General features: G+C 44.3%; 1 protein-coding gene across 11 annotated transcripts in view; it reads right to left on the reverse strand.

Annotated features, from left to right (window-relative positions):
- cacna1c (calcium channel, voltage-dependent, L type, alpha 1C subunit) overlaps positions 1-17,959 on the reverse strand; it is a 106,658-nt gene that overhangs the window by 59,932 nt on the left and 28,767 nt on the right. For all 11 annotated transcript variants that reach the window (XM_061667707.1, XM_061667706.1, XM_061667702.1 and 8 more), the window contains exons 2-3: positions 12,404-12,824; positions 7,653-7,758 (exon numbers count right to left, since the gene is read on the reverse strand). In XM_061667707.1, coding sequence (XP_061523691.1) covers positions 7,653-7,758; positions 12,404-12,824 — 527 coding nt within the window. The remainder of the gene's footprint in view (positions 1-7,652; positions 7,759-12,403; positions 12,825-17,959) is intronic.

A 17,959-nucleotide genomic window follows, 5' to 3' on the forward strand; every position in this document is an offset into this window, starting at 1 on the left:
ACTAATGGCCATATTGTATTGGGTAATGCCAGGATTGTTGGAGTGTTGTATGGAGTGAGGTTTGCGTGGGGGGCGCCGAGTGGTCTCATCTTGCACCGCGGGCTCCTTCAGTGGTCCTCGTATCACATTCAGCCTAATTGGAGAGGAATTAACTCAACGAGTCTTAACGACATGCTAGCTACGCACGGGAGGGCTCTCCCCTTCATTGGTCATGAGCTGACACTTCTCCAAGTATTGAGAGAGAGAAAAAAAAAAAAAAAAAAAAAAAAACGCACTCCTGACGGATTTATTTTTTTGCTTTTGGTTATTGATATTGTAATTGGCAGCAAGATCGACACGACTGTTCAACTCCCCGCGGTGTACGTGTTGCACGCGTACGTTTCGCCTGTCCTGTCCTCCGGGCTACTTTCTCGCCCTATCCTGGCGTCAGGCTCCATCTGTCTGGGCCGCCGTCCAAACGGCGCTCTCCGCGTGGTCTCTCACGCCGCCGCCATGATGGCTGTTCAATATGTCCGATAGCGACGTTAAAGCCCTCTGGTGGAAAACCCACCCGGTTAATTGAAAGCAGCCCACTTGAGTGAGGTTGTACTCCTGTCACGGCGTGTTTGTTGCGAATATTTATCCACTCACTCAGCTCAGTCGAAACCTTGTGCAAGGTTAAAATTGTTGTAAACGTAAAAGTAAACCCGAAAGTGTCATTTTTCTACTAATTACAGTGGATTTTACACATGATGCCACAAAAACACAATACTGCACTCCGACAACATTATCTCAACTACTTATTTGTATTTATTCAAGTGACCTGAACTGATGGTCCTCTGTCTTTACTTCGCAATGTCATGAATTGTACTTGGGGGTTGGACAAAAAAAAACAAAAAAACTGTAATAACCCATTTACACACATTCAGATGCACCTGTGAGGTAGTTTCATGGGCATCACATATACAATAGATTAAGAGTGCTTGGCTCTGCGTGACAGCATGCTGCTTGTCTGCGTCTCTTGGATGTGCATTGACCTGTGTGTTTAGTTACTGTGTGTGTGTGTGCGTGTGTGCCTGAGTGTGTGTGTGTTGCTCCATCAGCTTCCATTTACTGTCAGTCCGCTTGACATATCTGCTGTCAGGCCGGCAGTCATAAATAGTTTCCCAACAGACGGGATTTTACTTCACGGTCCGACTTACTTACTGCCTCTTGTCTCACACACACACACACACACACACACACCTTGCACATTTTCTGTCAAGCTTGAAGCAAACCTGTGCAGCCATTTTTTATTTTACCGATGAGAGAGTAAGAGAGAGACACTTTTACATAGAAATAAAATAGTTGAAGTGAAACAAATGGTTGTAGATGAGTCATAAGTCAACTGGAAACCCACAATGCATTTTCATTGCCAGCAATCTTTTTGGCGTGTAGGTGTTTTTTTTTTCCCCCCAGTTGATTTTGCTGCACTATACTGACAGTGTTTGCGAAAACAGATACATTCCCTTCTTTAAATGAATAATTACTTTTGAAATCCCATTTTTCTGATGCAGATGTTTCCAGAAACTCTCAAGCTGGATCGGCGTGTGGAATTTACAGCCACGCACGAGCGTTTACCGCCTCATTTTCAGCAGCTGTCCTTCCTCCTCTCACCTCAAAATCAAACTGGATTCTTCTAATGCAGTCAGTCCCCTCGCTGCACTCCACAAGTTGCGAGGGGACTCAAGCTCCTCCTTCTCGCTGACTGCGGTTGTTAACGTTTTATACTCCCGAGTCCGAGCTGTGGCGGCGTGGATGACAGGAACGCTGAGGTTGTTAGCGTTTGGCGGCCGACACGTGAGAGCTCGCGGGTCTTTTCATTTTAGATTTGTCGAAAAATATTCAACGCAACAAGGTGAAATCAGGATGTGAGCAATATGCGTTCGATTCAATTTAACAACAGGGGAAAAGGCGGAACGCCTGAGGCTCAGAGCTAAAATTCCTCACGTTTAAATGCAGAACTTTGACTGAGTAACTTCAGCTTTCGTGGCTGAGAAATACAAGCATGGACACGTTTAAAAGCAGGACGCAACTATCAGTGGTGAGAAGTAACAATCGGGGCCTGAACAATATGGATTTCTTTTTAGGCCAATGTCGATGTTCGAATAAAATTCAGAAAACCGACTTATTAGCCGATGAATTTAGAAAATATATGGAGGACGCCTCAAGCAATAAAGATATGGATGACAGGTAGAAAAAAAACTGCTAGAAAAAAAAAACCATACAAATTTGCCAATTGGAAAACGACGAATATCAGCTGATTAATCGGTTGGGCCCGACTGCAAATAATTGACAGTGAAAAAAATCATTTTTACTTTCACACTTAAGTACATTGCAGAATCTGGAGTTTTTAGCTTGTACTTGAAGTCCCTGTAAAGGGAAAATATACATGCAAACTTGACACGCCACGGAGAAGGGTGTCGTTAGCAGCCCTGCCAAATTTGAATGATTAAAAAAAACTGTCAAGGACAGTGAAGAAAAGGAGGCTTCAAACTTGCACAGTACAGTGCGGTAGCTCGTTCAGGTCAGTACACTAGTAGGGTTGGAATTCATCTGGTTGTTTATCGGGCTCGTTTTTTTCCCCCCAAACATGCTCAATTTTCAGATTTGCCGATGCGCTCTCGACTGGAATTCCCTACTCTAAATTATTAAGTTATTCTGAGTCAGAGGAGTGTGTGAACAGGAAGTTCAGCCCGCTAAAATATGGCCCCCGGCTCCTGCGTGCCTCTTTCGGTAGGGATTTTGGGGGCGGGCGCGCCTCCGTGTCCGCATGGGACAGGATGACGCATCATGCAGCACTCATCTAAATATTTTAGCAGGAAACATTAGTGACGCGCTTCTTTTCTTTCTGCTCGTTCATCATTGTGCGTTGTCTGCCTTTGCCGCTACTTCCACCAACTCAAAGCAAAGTGACTTTAATTACCGGAACAACGCGCAGGAAACCTACGTGAACATTTCTGAAATTCCAGCCAACTTCCCGGTTTAAAAATAGAAGTTGTATCGTTTTTTTTTTTTTTTTTTACAGATGCGAAAGTGGGACCTGGCGGCGTTGCGGTGTTCTCATCTCGCTTCCGTAGCCGAGCCGCTATCGCATTAGTGATTATTCAGCATGATGGCGCGAGCCATCCTGGGATGTCACAGCCCCTTGTATGCCTGATAAATCAAGCCGCAGTTTAATGTAAGCGCTATAGCGTGTGAGAGGCAGGAAAAAAAGTGCAGAGTCAGACTCACGTAATGTAGTAACACAGCTTTAGAGCGGGCTACTTCAGCTCACGAGCGTCTTGTTCCCTCACTCAATATCGATATGTACAGAACTGATCCAAACTACAACATTAGGTACAACAGCACAATCTAATGAGAGCCAAAACAAGAGCTGCAGCAAAGATACAAAATAAAAGTCAAAAAATGGATTGCCTTTTTGTAACAAAATAAATAGTCGTGCCTTGAGATACGAGTTTATTTTGTTTCGTGACCAAGCATGTATCTCAAATCTTCTTTCCTCATAGAAATGAATGGAAATGCCAAATGCCCCCAAAGCAAAAAATGTTGCTGACTTGTTGTAATGCGTATTTTAATGAAGAAAAATAGCATTCCATAATAGTGTACCTTATATATTAACCTACAGTAATGACATAATTCCATTGAATGGCCATTGTGTTGCTCTTTTGGGTGTGCCCACCTTGGCCACATGGGGGCAGTATAGGACACATCCTAACTCCTCACAGCTCATCAGTACGGCATTAATATTAGTCATTCTTCACAGAGAATATAAAATATATGACCGTGAGTACAGTTATATTGTCTTTCTGCATGTGCTGCTGCGCAGTTTGTGTTCAATCTGTTGCTTGAAGGGTTAATGTCCCCTCCGCTGACTGTCACAAGCAACCATCGGCTTGTGTCACCTCCCAATTTGCACCGTGCAGCTGGTTTGATGAAGTACGTCTTGACCCGTGTGTTTTCCTAGACATGCAAATGAGGGGCTTCCTGCGCAGAAGCCACAGAGCGGAAAAGATAGACGCTCCAGTTTTTTGTATTGTCCTCATCAAATCACACCCACGCGTCCAAGCTGTCTCCAATTGGTGGTTACGTGTTTTTTTTTGTTTGTTTGTTTTTTTTTATACAGAGAATTTCCTGTTTGTACATCATATGCTTGACCCGCCTCAGACCCATTTATTGAAATATTGACATAAAGTACAATGTCATCTAAATGGTCGCCTTGGCAACGGGCAAGGCGAGGCTTTGTGCCAGCTAGTTAACACAATGCAATGGCAGCATTGCGCCGAGGGATTGTGGGTCTGTTTCTCCGCACGTGTTGCCTGCCCGCCAAGACGCTGATGGCTTCAAGATGCAAAGGAGGTAAAAAAAAAACAAAAAAACAAAACAAACAAAAGAAAAATCTTCTGCTGAACGTTTTGCGCAAATATTCTCAAATGACCGACATTAAAATTCACTTCTGCGAGGAGATCATTGGAGTTGAGCTTGGATGGCGTTACATACTTTTATTATCCTTGCTGTTCAGTCACTAAATACAGGAACCCCTCATGACTCAGGAGTTCCAGCACTTTCAGATGCGATTATAATTGACTACATGACCTCAAATTGCACAACTGGGATTGTTTACATGCTCAAACGGAACCAAAAAAAAAAGCATCTTTTTTTCCACCTCTTGCCTGGCTTAGCGGCGCTTCAAATGAATAGTAATCCGTCAGTTGTAACACAAAAGTGTACTTTCTCTGCTTCAAGGATGGAGCGCTTTGCCTGCAGATTCTAAAAATATGAAATGATCTATTTTGTTTCGTCAAGTGGCTAATCCTGCTAAGCTTTGAACAACAGCCCAGAATTAACTCTTTGTGTGTGTGTCAACTCACACACATTTCTAAAAGGACTTATTGCTATTTAATGTTTGTGCCATCAGTGAGTCATCCATGCAGTGTGACACAGTCTTGCAGAATTGCTTAGCTCCGCCCACTACCCCCCTGAGTCACCCCCCATAGTGCGTAGTGCGTTTGCGTGTGTTTTGCTAATGCATACAAATAAATACTTTGGCAGCAGTAAAGGTTTTACTGCCGCATATTATATCACTCGATTAAAGTTTACAATTTAACGAGCGACACGTTTGTTTGCCGATGCATGGATTCGGTCGGTATTTATCGTCTAATACCGGTTGGGCTGATGTTAAGGTCTCTGCGTGCAATGAAGTTTTAATTAAAACAATAATTACCACCAATGAGAGTGAGCAGGAGAGACTTTTGCACATTTTTGTCTCCTCCGTCTCTGCAAAGCGAGGACGTGCGAGGCGCATCGCTTTGGTTACCATATCCATGACAACCTCCCTCTCCTCTCGCTGCTATTATTGGCCGCGTCGTCAAGGAGACCGGGCGGCTCATTATGGGATGCGTGACGGAAATAGAAAGCTGGTACTGGAAGCGATACGACAGATCTGCGGAATTACATAAGTTATGTAAACTCTGTGTGTGTGCGTGTGTCCAACTTTTCTGTCTACTTACAGTATCGAATAATGTTACAGTACAACATAATCCAACTGTGTTAGGCAAAAGTAATGAAAACAACTCATTGTTGTTTTTTTCAAGTATCACTTTTGTTTTAATAGTGTCTATACTTTGAATTCATGCAGCTATAAACATCATATTACATGTACACATTTCTGACACCACTCAGAGGTGGGAAAATACACATGGAAAGAATTTAAACGCTCACAGAAGCCAACAAATGCCTCGCACGGTCAAATCTTCATCATGTGACGAGAGGGCGTCAAATGAACAACAATAATGTACGCGTTTATTGTAACGAGGGGAAGGCAGACAACAGCTGTCCGACTTGAGTCGAAATGTACTTTTCCACTGACTCACACCGTCTGTCCGCTCCTTACATCAATAATCATCACTCATTTATGCTAAAAGTGTCAAAAATATGCCCCTTACTGTTATTCTGCAGCAGATACAATTGCCAACAGCCGAAAAACTCAAATCTGGACGGAAAAGCTGCTGCTGCTGCTAATGAAGTCACAGCACGGCCTCGTCGCACTTCCAATCAGATCGCTATGATGTCACCCCGTATGCGGTTCACAGGGGACATATTGGATTTGCATGGTATCTGGCAATCCCATCATATGCTCAGCATTTCAGATGACCAAACTCTCGCAGACCGTTTCACAACATGCTATTGCCATACATTTTGTACTTCCATAGCGCCGATTTCGTTTCCGATCCGATAGTGAGTGAAACTCAAGATCGTTTCGGGGATACCGATCTGATAGTGGTACTTAAAATACACCTAATGTGCCTGGTCAATCAGAAAAAAAGTAGTCTTTCAAACTATAGCTTCTTCAAGAATGCTTAATTGTTTAAGAATGATCTATTTTTTTTTCTTTTTTATTCTGGAGTGTATTATGGTAGCACTAAAAAACACTGGGTGACTCAAATCAAAATTGCCAGTAAATATGTAATGAAATAGATAAATGTGAGAATAATTGCGCAGGTTTGTCAAAAATTGCATTTTAAAATATCCATTTCACAAATAAAACTGCTAATGACACCTCGTCTAAGTAATCCACTTCCAATGATCAATTCTATCGGAAACCTGATGTGAATAAATAATTTTTTTTTTTTTTTTTTTTTTTTAGAATCCATGCAGCTAGTGCTATGTGTGTATTACTTAACCTGGAGGAATAAAAAATTAGTTTCACCTGACCAAGTACGGTTTAGACAAGATGACAATAGTTAATTTCGTGTCCATTGTGTTCCTGTTAATGATATACATTACCTCTAATGACTGAAGTATCAAAAGTATCGATATTTGGACTTGACAATGGATTTTAGAGCATACAGATCTGGTATCTGCGGCATTGACATTTCAGTATTGACGCGCACATCACTAATATGAATAACTGGACTGTTATGCCAAACAACGTGTGCCACCTTGCCTCGAAGAGTTATATGTTCTAACTGTCAGACATTTAATTGATTTCAAGAAAATGGTTGCTTTCTACTGATTTCCTAGGGCACAAAATGTCTCACGTCCACCGTGACAACGGCGTTCTTCGACAGAACGAAAGGACGACAGTGTGACAGATGTTACGCGGCCTCACAGGGATTAGCAGCCGCGCACACAAACACACACACGCACAAGCAATGACGCACAAACTCCAGTCAAGCGGTGGCGAGCAGTCAAGTTTTGCCAAACGGAAAATCAACCGTTATACAAGCCACTTTCAGGACGTCATCAGAGTACACGACCGTCCGCTGGGTGCCGAAGCAATTCTCAATCCGAACAAGCTAAGTGACCAAACAGAAGGCTGGGAACGCTTCCAAAGAATGATTCTGTGACTTTGATCGCAAGACTTTTTAATACAAGCTTAAAGCCTCCGTTTCCGGCGCCGCCATTGTCGCGGCCCAAACAATGGGCGTTATTCAGAGGACAGCCACTTCCTTTCTGTCGCCATGCATTCCGTTGTTCGCACGTGCTCGCACGCGTGGCGGCAGTGTGACAACTTCCCTTGCTTAACGGCAAAATCGATAGCAAAATGAAGCCAATTCACTGCGAATGTGTCAAGTGTGCATTTCTCCAATAAAGCCTTCCAACATTTCGATTCAAACGGGAGCGCTACTCACCAAATTGGAGTTGGTGGCGTTGGAATCGTCCTCGGGGAAGGGGATGTAGACGGCTAAGGCCACGCAGTTAGCGAAAATGGTCATCAGGATGATGATCTCGAACGGTCTGAGAGGAGGAGGCGGGTTAAGGAATACACGATAATGCAGTGCAATACACGAGCCTCGGCGGCTGCATTCGTCTTACTTAGATCGCCATCGATTCCCGGGCGGACTCGCTCTTAAACGCCAGCATCCCCCCGTTTTTCTAACAGGTGGAGTTTGTCACTGTGATCAATGCTTCAATCTTAACTGTGAAAACATCATTTTGGGCTCACAAGGAAGGACATTAAAGCTGCTAACAATAAGATAGATGGGTCCCGCTGGTGTGTGTGTGTGCGGCCCGAGAGTGAGACCACATGCCCGAATATGGGCGCTGTCGCGTGGAAGACAGGATGTGGCTGGACGAAAGCGGGAAAGACACTTTTTTTTTTTTTGAGAGGGGAGTGACCTCGGTATTTTTGGCCGGGCGAGTGAGCGAGAGCATGTGAAGGAGAGACAGAGGTCTGCCTTTCATCAGCGCAATTTCTCCCTGCACCTCTTCGATTTATTATAGCCGATTTATCTGAGGCAAAGCTCTGCGGTTGTTTTAAGTACACAACGTGCAATTGTCTTTGTTTCGTGTTTTGTTTAACAGTAAACTTCAAATAGGTGTGAAAATAAACAGCTAGAAGCTGGTTGGTTCACTCGCTGCCAAACCGATGCTTGTTGTGAAGTGAGTTGAAATTCCTGCTCACAAGTCAAAGCAAAAAAACAACAGCTAGCATCTCGAAAAAAAAATTGTCAGTCGGTTCACTTGCTTTCAAGGCACCACTGTATAGTCAGAATACATTTATTTTCAATTGTTGTCTCTAAAGGTTCAAGCCACACTCATGGACGCACTTATTGGACTCCGAGGTAACTGTTTGTTCATGTACATGTATATACTGTGCGGAGTAAGTATATGGTCTTAGGGTAAAAAATGCAAAGACAAGCCACTGAAGCCCCACAGATACTTTTTTGTGTGCATAAAAAACAGGTTTTGTTGGTTTTGCGGGCTCGGTGACGGATCATGTTGCTGCTACTGTATCCATTAAAACACATTTAATGGTTTTAACCCTAAAAGTGGATGGACTGATGACAGGATAAAGAGTAAATTGTTGATTAAAGCAAGAGAGCGGCCCATTTCCGAGAGTTTTCGGAGGGGCTTGCCGACAGAGACAGATATGTCTGCTCCAGTGTTCTGTTTATGTTTGGATTAAGGCTTGACCTTAAGTCACAAGATCATTGCGAGCAAAATGCATCAAACTTAATCACTGGCCCTTGCAGCGGGGCCTCATAAGAACACGCCCCAGACGCAAACGGGCTCCCTGAAACACAGGCAAAAAAAAAAAAAACGAGGTCAGCTTCTATCAACACAATAATAAATCTTCTCGCTACTGAAATGTTTAGGGAGAAGGGTAAAAAAAAATGCAATACTTGAGAGAAAATCAGATTTTTTTAAATGAAAATTTAATAGTTTTATCAGCTGATTTTTGGCTGAAATCGCAAGCCATGAAAATAATACGGTCTGTAAGGGCTTTCTGCTAATCTGTCCTGACCCATTCTATCTACTGTACTGTACATTTGTGGATTTAACATCATTTTTAGGGTGATAACCAGATTGCGTACTGCAATTGTGAGGCATATTCAGCTTTATGAAGAGCCCACAATGCTCACAATAGCGCTATGAAACTTTTATTTCAGCTCAACACTGCAGTGTACACTCACGGGCCACTTCATTAGGTACAACTGCAGGCACTGCGTGCCGCATTACAGTGGTACCTCGGTTTTCGGATGTCCTATTTTTCATACGATTCAGTTTTGCAGTCCCACTCGATAAACATGCACAAAATTGTTCATGAGCGACTGCCAAATAAGCCACCACAGGGCCAAAGAAACTGTGTTATACTGCGTGATTTTATTTTGAAGGCCAGTGTTTTGACTGGATGTGTTACGCCGATGTTGCTCTATTTTGCCTGATTGCTGCCGAGCGGACCCGCAGGGTTGTTATTACCTTGAGTTGTTGGAAAAGCTTGCATCGTGGAATACGCCTTGTCGACTCGTGAATCCTTGTATACACTATGCGACAGAGAGTTCAGAGTGCGAACCATTTGTTAAAGATAGCTCCCCTCACTACCCTCTCCTCACTCTTCCAAATGTCTTTAATAAAGGTAACTGACGCAAAATGTTCATTAGTCATAGTTTGGGGTGTCTGGAACGGATTAATTGGATTTACATTATTTCCGATGGGAAATAATGCTTTGGTTTTTCTACTGTTCGCTTATTATGGTTGAGAGCTGTTTCTAATAATTTGTCCCTCTCACTCATGCAACTAAAATGAAATATTTTTCTCTAACCACTACAGCTGTAACTAATTTTGTGGCGGGTGAGTGTCTGTCTTTTACGTGTAAATAAAGTTGAGTTCTCTACTCGGATTTAGTCACGTGAGAGCACGTGTATCTGCGTGTGAGCTCGGACAAGCCCTGTCGACCCGTTGAGAGGAGTACCGGTTGTCATGGTAACAGCGGGATGCGGCGAGGGAGATGTGGGGATCGGCAGTCTCTCGAGGCACGGGTTTTGAAGGGTGTCCAATTCAAATTGACCTCCAAATTGAGTGTAATTTGGAGATTTATTGCTTCTCGCATCCTATTTGTTCAACTCCGTCTCCTTCCGAGTTGTTTGCATGATTAAGGCCGGGAATTGTGGGTAATCATCTGCGAGCTCATCAGCGCCTGCTGTTTGCCACAATTTACTATAACTGCAGAGATATGAAAAAAAAAAAGACAAAACAATCGTGGAAATTAGCCACGTCAATTCTTGAGAGGCCACCCTTTTCCCAAACGGGATGGAAAATAAATTGCGCCAATTTAAATAGACGATAACCTTGGCGCAATGGATGCACGTGCGACTTATTTCCGTCGACCCCGCTTTCCTTTGTCATCCCTCAAGTTTACCTTTCCCACCTCCCGCTCCGTCTTCTCTTCGCAACAAATAGACCGCTCGGATGCAACGCTAATCCGGAAGTAGAAACGAAGCAAATAACGGAGCTTTAAAAGAAAAGTACGAGGTGAACTGCATGAAGAAAGGCGATTGTACAGACAGGGGGATACTAAATTGAAGGGGGGGGGGGCAAGGGGGGGCAGGATGGATGGAGCGTAGGAGGAGGGACCCTGGGGAGAGAGGATGAATGCTGCCAGAACAAGAAGGGAGAGAAGTGTGACGGAGGAACGAGAGGAATGGAGCGGCTTTTTAATCCGCATGTGAGTAAACAAAAAGAAAGAGACCGGCAGGATGAAAGGGAGAGGAAGCAGAGGGGAGGAAGAGGAGGCTCACGTGTTTTCAAAGCCAGAGGGCGCACAGATTGATTAAGCCAGCGAGCTGATGGCGTGGAGGAGGAGGAGATGCTCGGGAGTCACTCTTCCATATTTTGAAAGTCTTTTCCTCCTGTCACTGCATTTTTTTAATAAAAACACAATCAAATCATGTATTACCTCCGCCAAGGTGTCTCTGTGTTTGTTTGTGTGTTAGCAGGATTGCATTACAACTAATGAACCAATTTAGATGCAGAGGAACAATGCGTTACATTGCGGAGATGACTCCAAATATATTGTTTGTTTTGTAGGATTAATGCGAAGATTACAAAGGCAATTTCTATTCGACTTTTTTTGTGGCAAGCTGGAAGAATGTATTGGATTTTGGTGCAAATCTGGTTGAAAAAAAGCGCACAGGTGAATTTATTTTTATCCACACCTCCAGTCTAGTTTGTAACTGCATTGTTTCAGAGGAAACGAGGTTGTGATGAAAAGTTGCACCACAGTCGATTAATCGATAAAGACAGAATTGTCTGTAACTTGGCTGATTAGAAAAGAATATGCCAAAAAGGTGACTAGTTGACTTTAAAGTTTTAAATGACGATGTGGAGTAGTAAAGTCGACTCGTCGACAAGTCGATTAATCGGTTCAACCCCTGGAGGGAATTGGAATCATTCTCCCACTGCTCACTGTAGTTTGTTGAGTTCGCTTAATCTTGTTTGTACAGTGGTTTCAATCTTTTTCTTCTTCTTTTCCTCTATTGTGATATAAAGATGTGATTTTCTTAAAAACGTTCTTTACATGCGGCACGGTGGGCGACTGGTTAGAGCGTCAGCCTCACAGTTCTGAGGGCCGGGGTTCAATCCCCGGCCCCGCCTGTGTGGAGTTTGCATGCTCTCCCCGTGCCTGCGTGGGTTTTCTCCGGGCACTCCGGTTTCCTCCCACATCCCAAAAACATGCATGAATTGGAGACTCTAAATTGCCCGTAGGTGTGAATGTGAGTGCGAATGGTTGTTTGTTGGTATGTGCCCTGCGATTGGCTGGCAACCAGTTCAGGGTGTACCCCGCCTCCTGCCCGATGATAGCAGGCATAGGCTCCAGCACGCCCGCGACCCTTGTGAGGATAAGCGGCTCAGAAAATTGATGGATGGATGTTCTTTAGATGAATGTATTGTGTTTTTTTGTTGTTGTTGTTGTCACCTGAGTCACAACGGCATAATTCTGCCATGATCCAGGAAGTAGCCTGTCGTTTGTTTAGCTCGAGGTGACAAATAGATTGACTGTCTTTGAGCAACAGGCAAGAGTTGGAGGGATGCCGCCCTCTTTAAATAGCATCCGAGCGATCGGCACGGCGACAGTTTGAGTTATGTCACGAAAGGATACTTCCACTCCACGATGCTGATGCAGGCCCGGCGTATGGGGTTCTTGAGCGTGAGGCACAGCAGCGCTCGAGGGGGCCGCGTAGCCGTGGTGGTGGTCTGCTTCTTGGGCTTGGAGCTGTAGTGCTGCCTCTTGCGCTGTGTGGAGCTGGCCGTGGAGATGGGCCCGCCCCCTCCCGCCGCCAGCCCCGCGGCGCCGCCCGAGGCCGCGTTGCCCATCATCTTGGCCTGGCGGGCGGCGTCGATGGCGGCCTGCCAGCTCAGGGCAGCGCCCGGCGTGGCGATGTGTTCCGGGGCCAGACCCACCACTCCCACTACGCCGTGGTTGACCCCGCTCCCATCGCGGTCGCCGACGCCCGGGTGCTCGTTGGTCAGGCCGGGGGCAGAGGGGCGAGGAAGAGGGTGAGGGGGAGAGTAGTCGGAGCCTGGAACACACAAACGGGGAGAAAATATTATAACATTAAGATGGTCCTGTCTGCATCTTTACATTTTTACGAACATTCACCTTAAAAAGACTTCAATCAGTTAAAGATTTTTCTTATACTTTCAAGTTCAAATTTTGAGTAAATTTAGGTTTACTAGGAGAGTAGCTACGTAGCCAAGAGCACAAAACAGAGTTTTCCTGTGTGGTCCGTTTGTATGGATTGCTGCACCGTGTGTGTAGAGTGGCAGTTGTTTGTTGGTTTATAATTACAGTAAGATCTATGCTCATTCCGTTTGCGAGAGCAGCAACTTTCCAACAAGTGTGGCGAATTGCAGAACGCTCGCCGCAGAGTACGAGACGGCATTACAATAATCTCGAGCAGATTACACTTGCGCAAAGTGACGCGGTGACTAAAAACGAGAGCGGATCCTTCGAGCCGCCTGCTTAGCCAGATTAAAGACACGTATAATATCCTCTCAGCCCCCCACTCGATGACAACCCAACAAGGATTGCACAAAAACGCTCATACAGCAGCAGATTACGCACATCATTTACGTGTAAAAAAATAAAAAGCTTCAAAATCTTCTTTTCTTCCATGTATAACCTTTGCATGGAATTTTCTGATTTAATTCAAGTATTTAAATGTTAAAACTAGATACAAAAATGCCACATTACGAGCCATTACACTGTGGAAGTGGATAAGAAGTAGTATTCCAAAGTGGAAAGTGAAGCCAACAGAGAGAGAGAGAGAGAGAGAGAGAGAGAGAGAGAGAGAAAGTCAGTGGAGCTGTTATCTATTTAATGATAAAGACTGCAGACAGATGCTATCACTTCAACGCTGAGCACTTGCAAACCACACACACTCATAACATTACGTTGCTGTTTGTTAGCGAGATAGTGCAAAAAGGTACAAGGCTGATTTCCACAAAACTTCGTCGACGGTTGCCAAGGAAGAATGCATTGAAATCTGTTGGGAAACCTTTTCACAGCAACATTTTTGAGTGAGTGTTAATGACAACATTCAGGCATAACCGGCAGCCAGTCGGCTATTTAATGTCGAGCCAAAACGCTGTTCAAAACTGAAAACTCAAACGCTCCAATCAGATGATCCCGACAGACACCTCCCTCCTTGTATCCTTGACGTGTGTCTGCCTCCATCTGCTCGTCCCGGCAGGTTTCCAACCGGGTGGACGGCGATGATGTCATTATCAGTCCGCTAACTGATGCTGACACCTGATCAGATATGAATTAACATCACAAACACTTACAGCTTTACTTCCATCACATGCTTAATCTCCTTCACTCCCTCTCCATCCCATCCATACGTCCGTCACAGCCTCATTTCCTTCTCGTTTTCCGCCATTTCTCTAGTTCTGTCTTGCTACTGACTGTCAACACCGCTGAGAAAGTAGTCTGTTTTAAGCGCAAATAAAATATAATAAGACTAATGATAAGCTTGAGGGGGCATAATGGAGTTCTTCCAGCCTTTTGGCGAGCAAAGTGTGATTGTCATTTCCTCAGTTCTTCGCATGACATGCCGTCATTATCGCTGTCACCGCAAACACTGCTTTTAAAGCCGATACTATTTTTATCCAATTCATGTGCCATCTCGCACGGGCACAATGAAAAGCGCCTGTTCTTGATCTGTTCCGCGCCGGTTAATCTCCGTCGACATCTGACGTGGACGACAAAACCCGCACATGGGCGGTGCCGACTGTTCAGATGGGATCTATCACATTTGTATATTCATAGGGTTTTTTGAGTGTCAAAATTGTCAAAGAAACAAATATATATATATATATATATAGAGAGAGAGAGAGAGAGAGAGAGAGAGAGAGAGATAGAGAGAGAGAGGGGGGGGGGTGCCTTGAGATAATAAAGCAAAACGTTTTTCCACATTGAAATGAATGGAAATGCCATTGTGTTCCAGGCCCCCCACCCAAAAAAAAAATAATTCTGAGTAATTTAATAATCAAATAGAATGGAAAGAATTAAACGGTCTGATGTGCACTACCTGGCCACCGGGGGCAGTATAATACAACCATAGAGACAGAAACGAAGAAGAGTCACTGACAGCTCAGTAAGCTGTAGTAGTATTTTTTTTGCAGTGGATAAAGAATACATGCATGTGAGTATTATTCTTTTCTCTATCGGCATGCACTGTTTGTGTTGAAATATCTGTTAGCTTGCTAGCATTAAATTATGTGGTTGCTTTAAATAGACAATGTGTCATTTTCTTAGTTTTCTTTCGTTTGACAGTAAACTTTAACTGGGAGTGGCAATGAACAGCTGGAAGAATCTTTTTTTGGAGCTTGTTGTGAAGTGAGTTCCTTTCACAGCCACCAAACAGCTCTCATATCGCACATTTTCAAGTCAAGGCAAAAGATTTTCACGGTGCTTCAAACGTTGTTTGGCTGTGTTGTACTGTGTCACATTGGAGCCGCACGGCTATTTTGGAGGATTGCACATCAACCACCCGGGTCATAATCATAAATCTTGGTGGAGAGGTGTATTATGGGACAAGAAAGCAACTTTTGCAACCTTCAGATTCATGGTAGTGTGCATAAACACCGCTCAGAATGCGCTTGTGTGCACATAAATAAACCTGGATATGTTCTGTGCGGCCATTTTCCGGACCAAAGGAGTCACCTGCGCTCTTTGGAACGCTCACACAAACACACTCATTGAAAGACACACAACCACACATTCACTACAGATGTACACAATGGCCAACACACGCATGCACCATGCATGCAATTTAAACAAAGATCAAGACATGCTTAAACTAGGTGAGCATTTGTTCCTAATGGCGAACGGTTGACGGTCTATTGTCAATTTCCCGCAAGCACGCACACAATAAACGGCCGCCCCGTCTGCAACAATCGAGGGCCAAGCTTCCCGTTTTGCCCCCGTCGACAAAGAGACGCAGGTTGCGTGTTTGCTGTGAGTGAGGTCAACGGCAAAATTAACGCGCCTCGTTTGTGAACGCCACGTGGATTTATTCAGCAAACGTATCACACATGCACGAGTGACGCACAGTCAAGCGCTGAAGGTATGTGCGTGTGTCTCACGTATGGATGACAGTATTGGAAAACTCACTGTGGCCTGCACTTTGTGGTTTATTTGGTATTAGATGATGGCAGACTTTTTACACGACAAATTCGAAAGACCTGAGCTGACTCCACCAATCGAATTCCTTCTTCCATTCCTTGATATAAAATCATACAGCAATGACATAAATACAGATAGTCTGTGCTGGAGGTGAGACTCCTCTTTCGGCTTCTCAGTACGGCAGTCGCCAGCTAATAAGATAAATAGAAAATTCAGAAGTATTAATTCAAGTACCTTGCATTACTGTTACTGAAGTTATGAAACTGGTGCCAAAATGAATGCAATACTGTGACTAAGGTGCTCGGACATACAGTATATACTACAAGTAGTATGACCTAATTACGAGCAGAAGGCAGGCGGAGGCGAAAGCAAGTGAGGTCACAAACAAAGCGGAGAAGAGAACCACAAACAAGTCACGAGAAAGTCCAAAGTGAAGGAAGAGGAGGAGGAAGGCTTGTTCACGCCAACATGACCTCCCGCACACACGTCGCCACGCGCACACAGGCGGCAGATATTAATAACTCCTTCTTAATATTCATCTGCAGTGGCGGGATGGGAGTCCAGAGTAACCCAGATAGCAGCCGTCTCGCTACCCGTCTCGCTCGGCGTGTGCGTCAGGACTGCAAGACTACAATCGATGATGCCTCCAAAAGTGCTCAGCGAGACACTTTGGACTCCGGTGAGCCTTTGAGCTTTGAAACACGCCAAGGTCCGCAAAGGCAGAAGAACCTAACAGACATGACGGGTGTCATGAGCAAGTGTCCCAATACATTTGTCCACATACCAAGCGGTTGAAAAGCAACTCCCTATTTTTAAATATTTATCAATGTATTTATTGTATTTTTTCCCTCTATTTTAGAGTTGGTTTCTTTCATGTTAATATTAATTACATTTAATTTATAAATATATTTATAAAATATTTATAAATCACGAGATGGCAAGACCCCACCCTATCTTGGCGCACTGCTCACCATGCATACCACCACCCGCACAGTTTTAACCTCCCCGTTCCCAAAGTCTGACTTGCTTTTGGACGATCTTTTCAATTTCCTGCACCAAACGACTGGAACATTCTGCATCCAATCATCGAAACTCACCTCATATATCCCAATATCGTTTAAAAAGTTGGTGAGGGTTACTGTACAAAAGATAAATGTTTAAACAGAGACTTTTAGTGTGAAAGCGTTACAGATCCTGTGTCTCACATGCTAACATAGCAACACCAGCACGTTCCCTCCATTCCATCTTTGTCTTCCCGTCCGCCCTCCGACGTGTGCGAAGGGCACGCGGCGTGCGCCATTCACACGCCTTTCCTCCTCCACTAAAGTAATTGCGCACATTCTCTCCGCGTAGAACGGACTCTGCGACCTTGTCAAGGTCGTCAGCCTCCGAGCGGCATCAAAGCAGACTTACAATGTGAGCTACCGTCGCTTTGCTCCACACAGGAGCCGATGACGGAGGGCCGGCGTATTTGCATTCCCCCGATTGATTTCGCAGAAACACGCGTCGACGGAAACTAAAGCGTGGAGGTTTTCCGGTGCCTCATTGCCAGCTCGTTCTCGGCCTAAACAAACACGTTCGCTACGTCCTGGGGTGCAGCGGGGTTGCCGAGGCGACCCGACGCTCGGCTAAACATCAAGACAAATAGTTGACTTCATAACGCGCACTGCCGCAAACACTCATTTAGAATGGAACAGCGCCATTAACATTTGAAATGACCCTAATAATCATAAAATCGTTATGAAAAGGGCACCCTGTAGAATGTAGAGAAATCTTTGCCTCCTCTACGTCGGAATTGTAATTTTTAGAACCAGGCTTAGAATTAGGCTATATTAAGGTGAAATGAACCCAAACCTCGGACCTTCTCGGTCTTTTACGCACTCTTTCCTCATTTGATTTCTTCATGGAGTGGTGAGTGAGTCTGCAGTAACATTAGTCCATGAGGACTTTTTTTTTTTTTTTTTTTTTAACGTAATCGAATTATTCGGGTTTTTCCATGAATCGTTTCAACCCTAAAATTTAACA

This window comes from Phycodurus eques, chromosome 22 (assembly GCF_024500275.1).
Source record: "Phycodurus eques isolate BA_2022a chromosome 22, UOR_Pequ_1.1, whole genome shotgun sequence".
Lineage (NCBI taxonomy): Eukaryota > Metazoa > Chordata > Actinopteri > Syngnathiformes > Syngnathidae > Phycodurus > Phycodurus eques.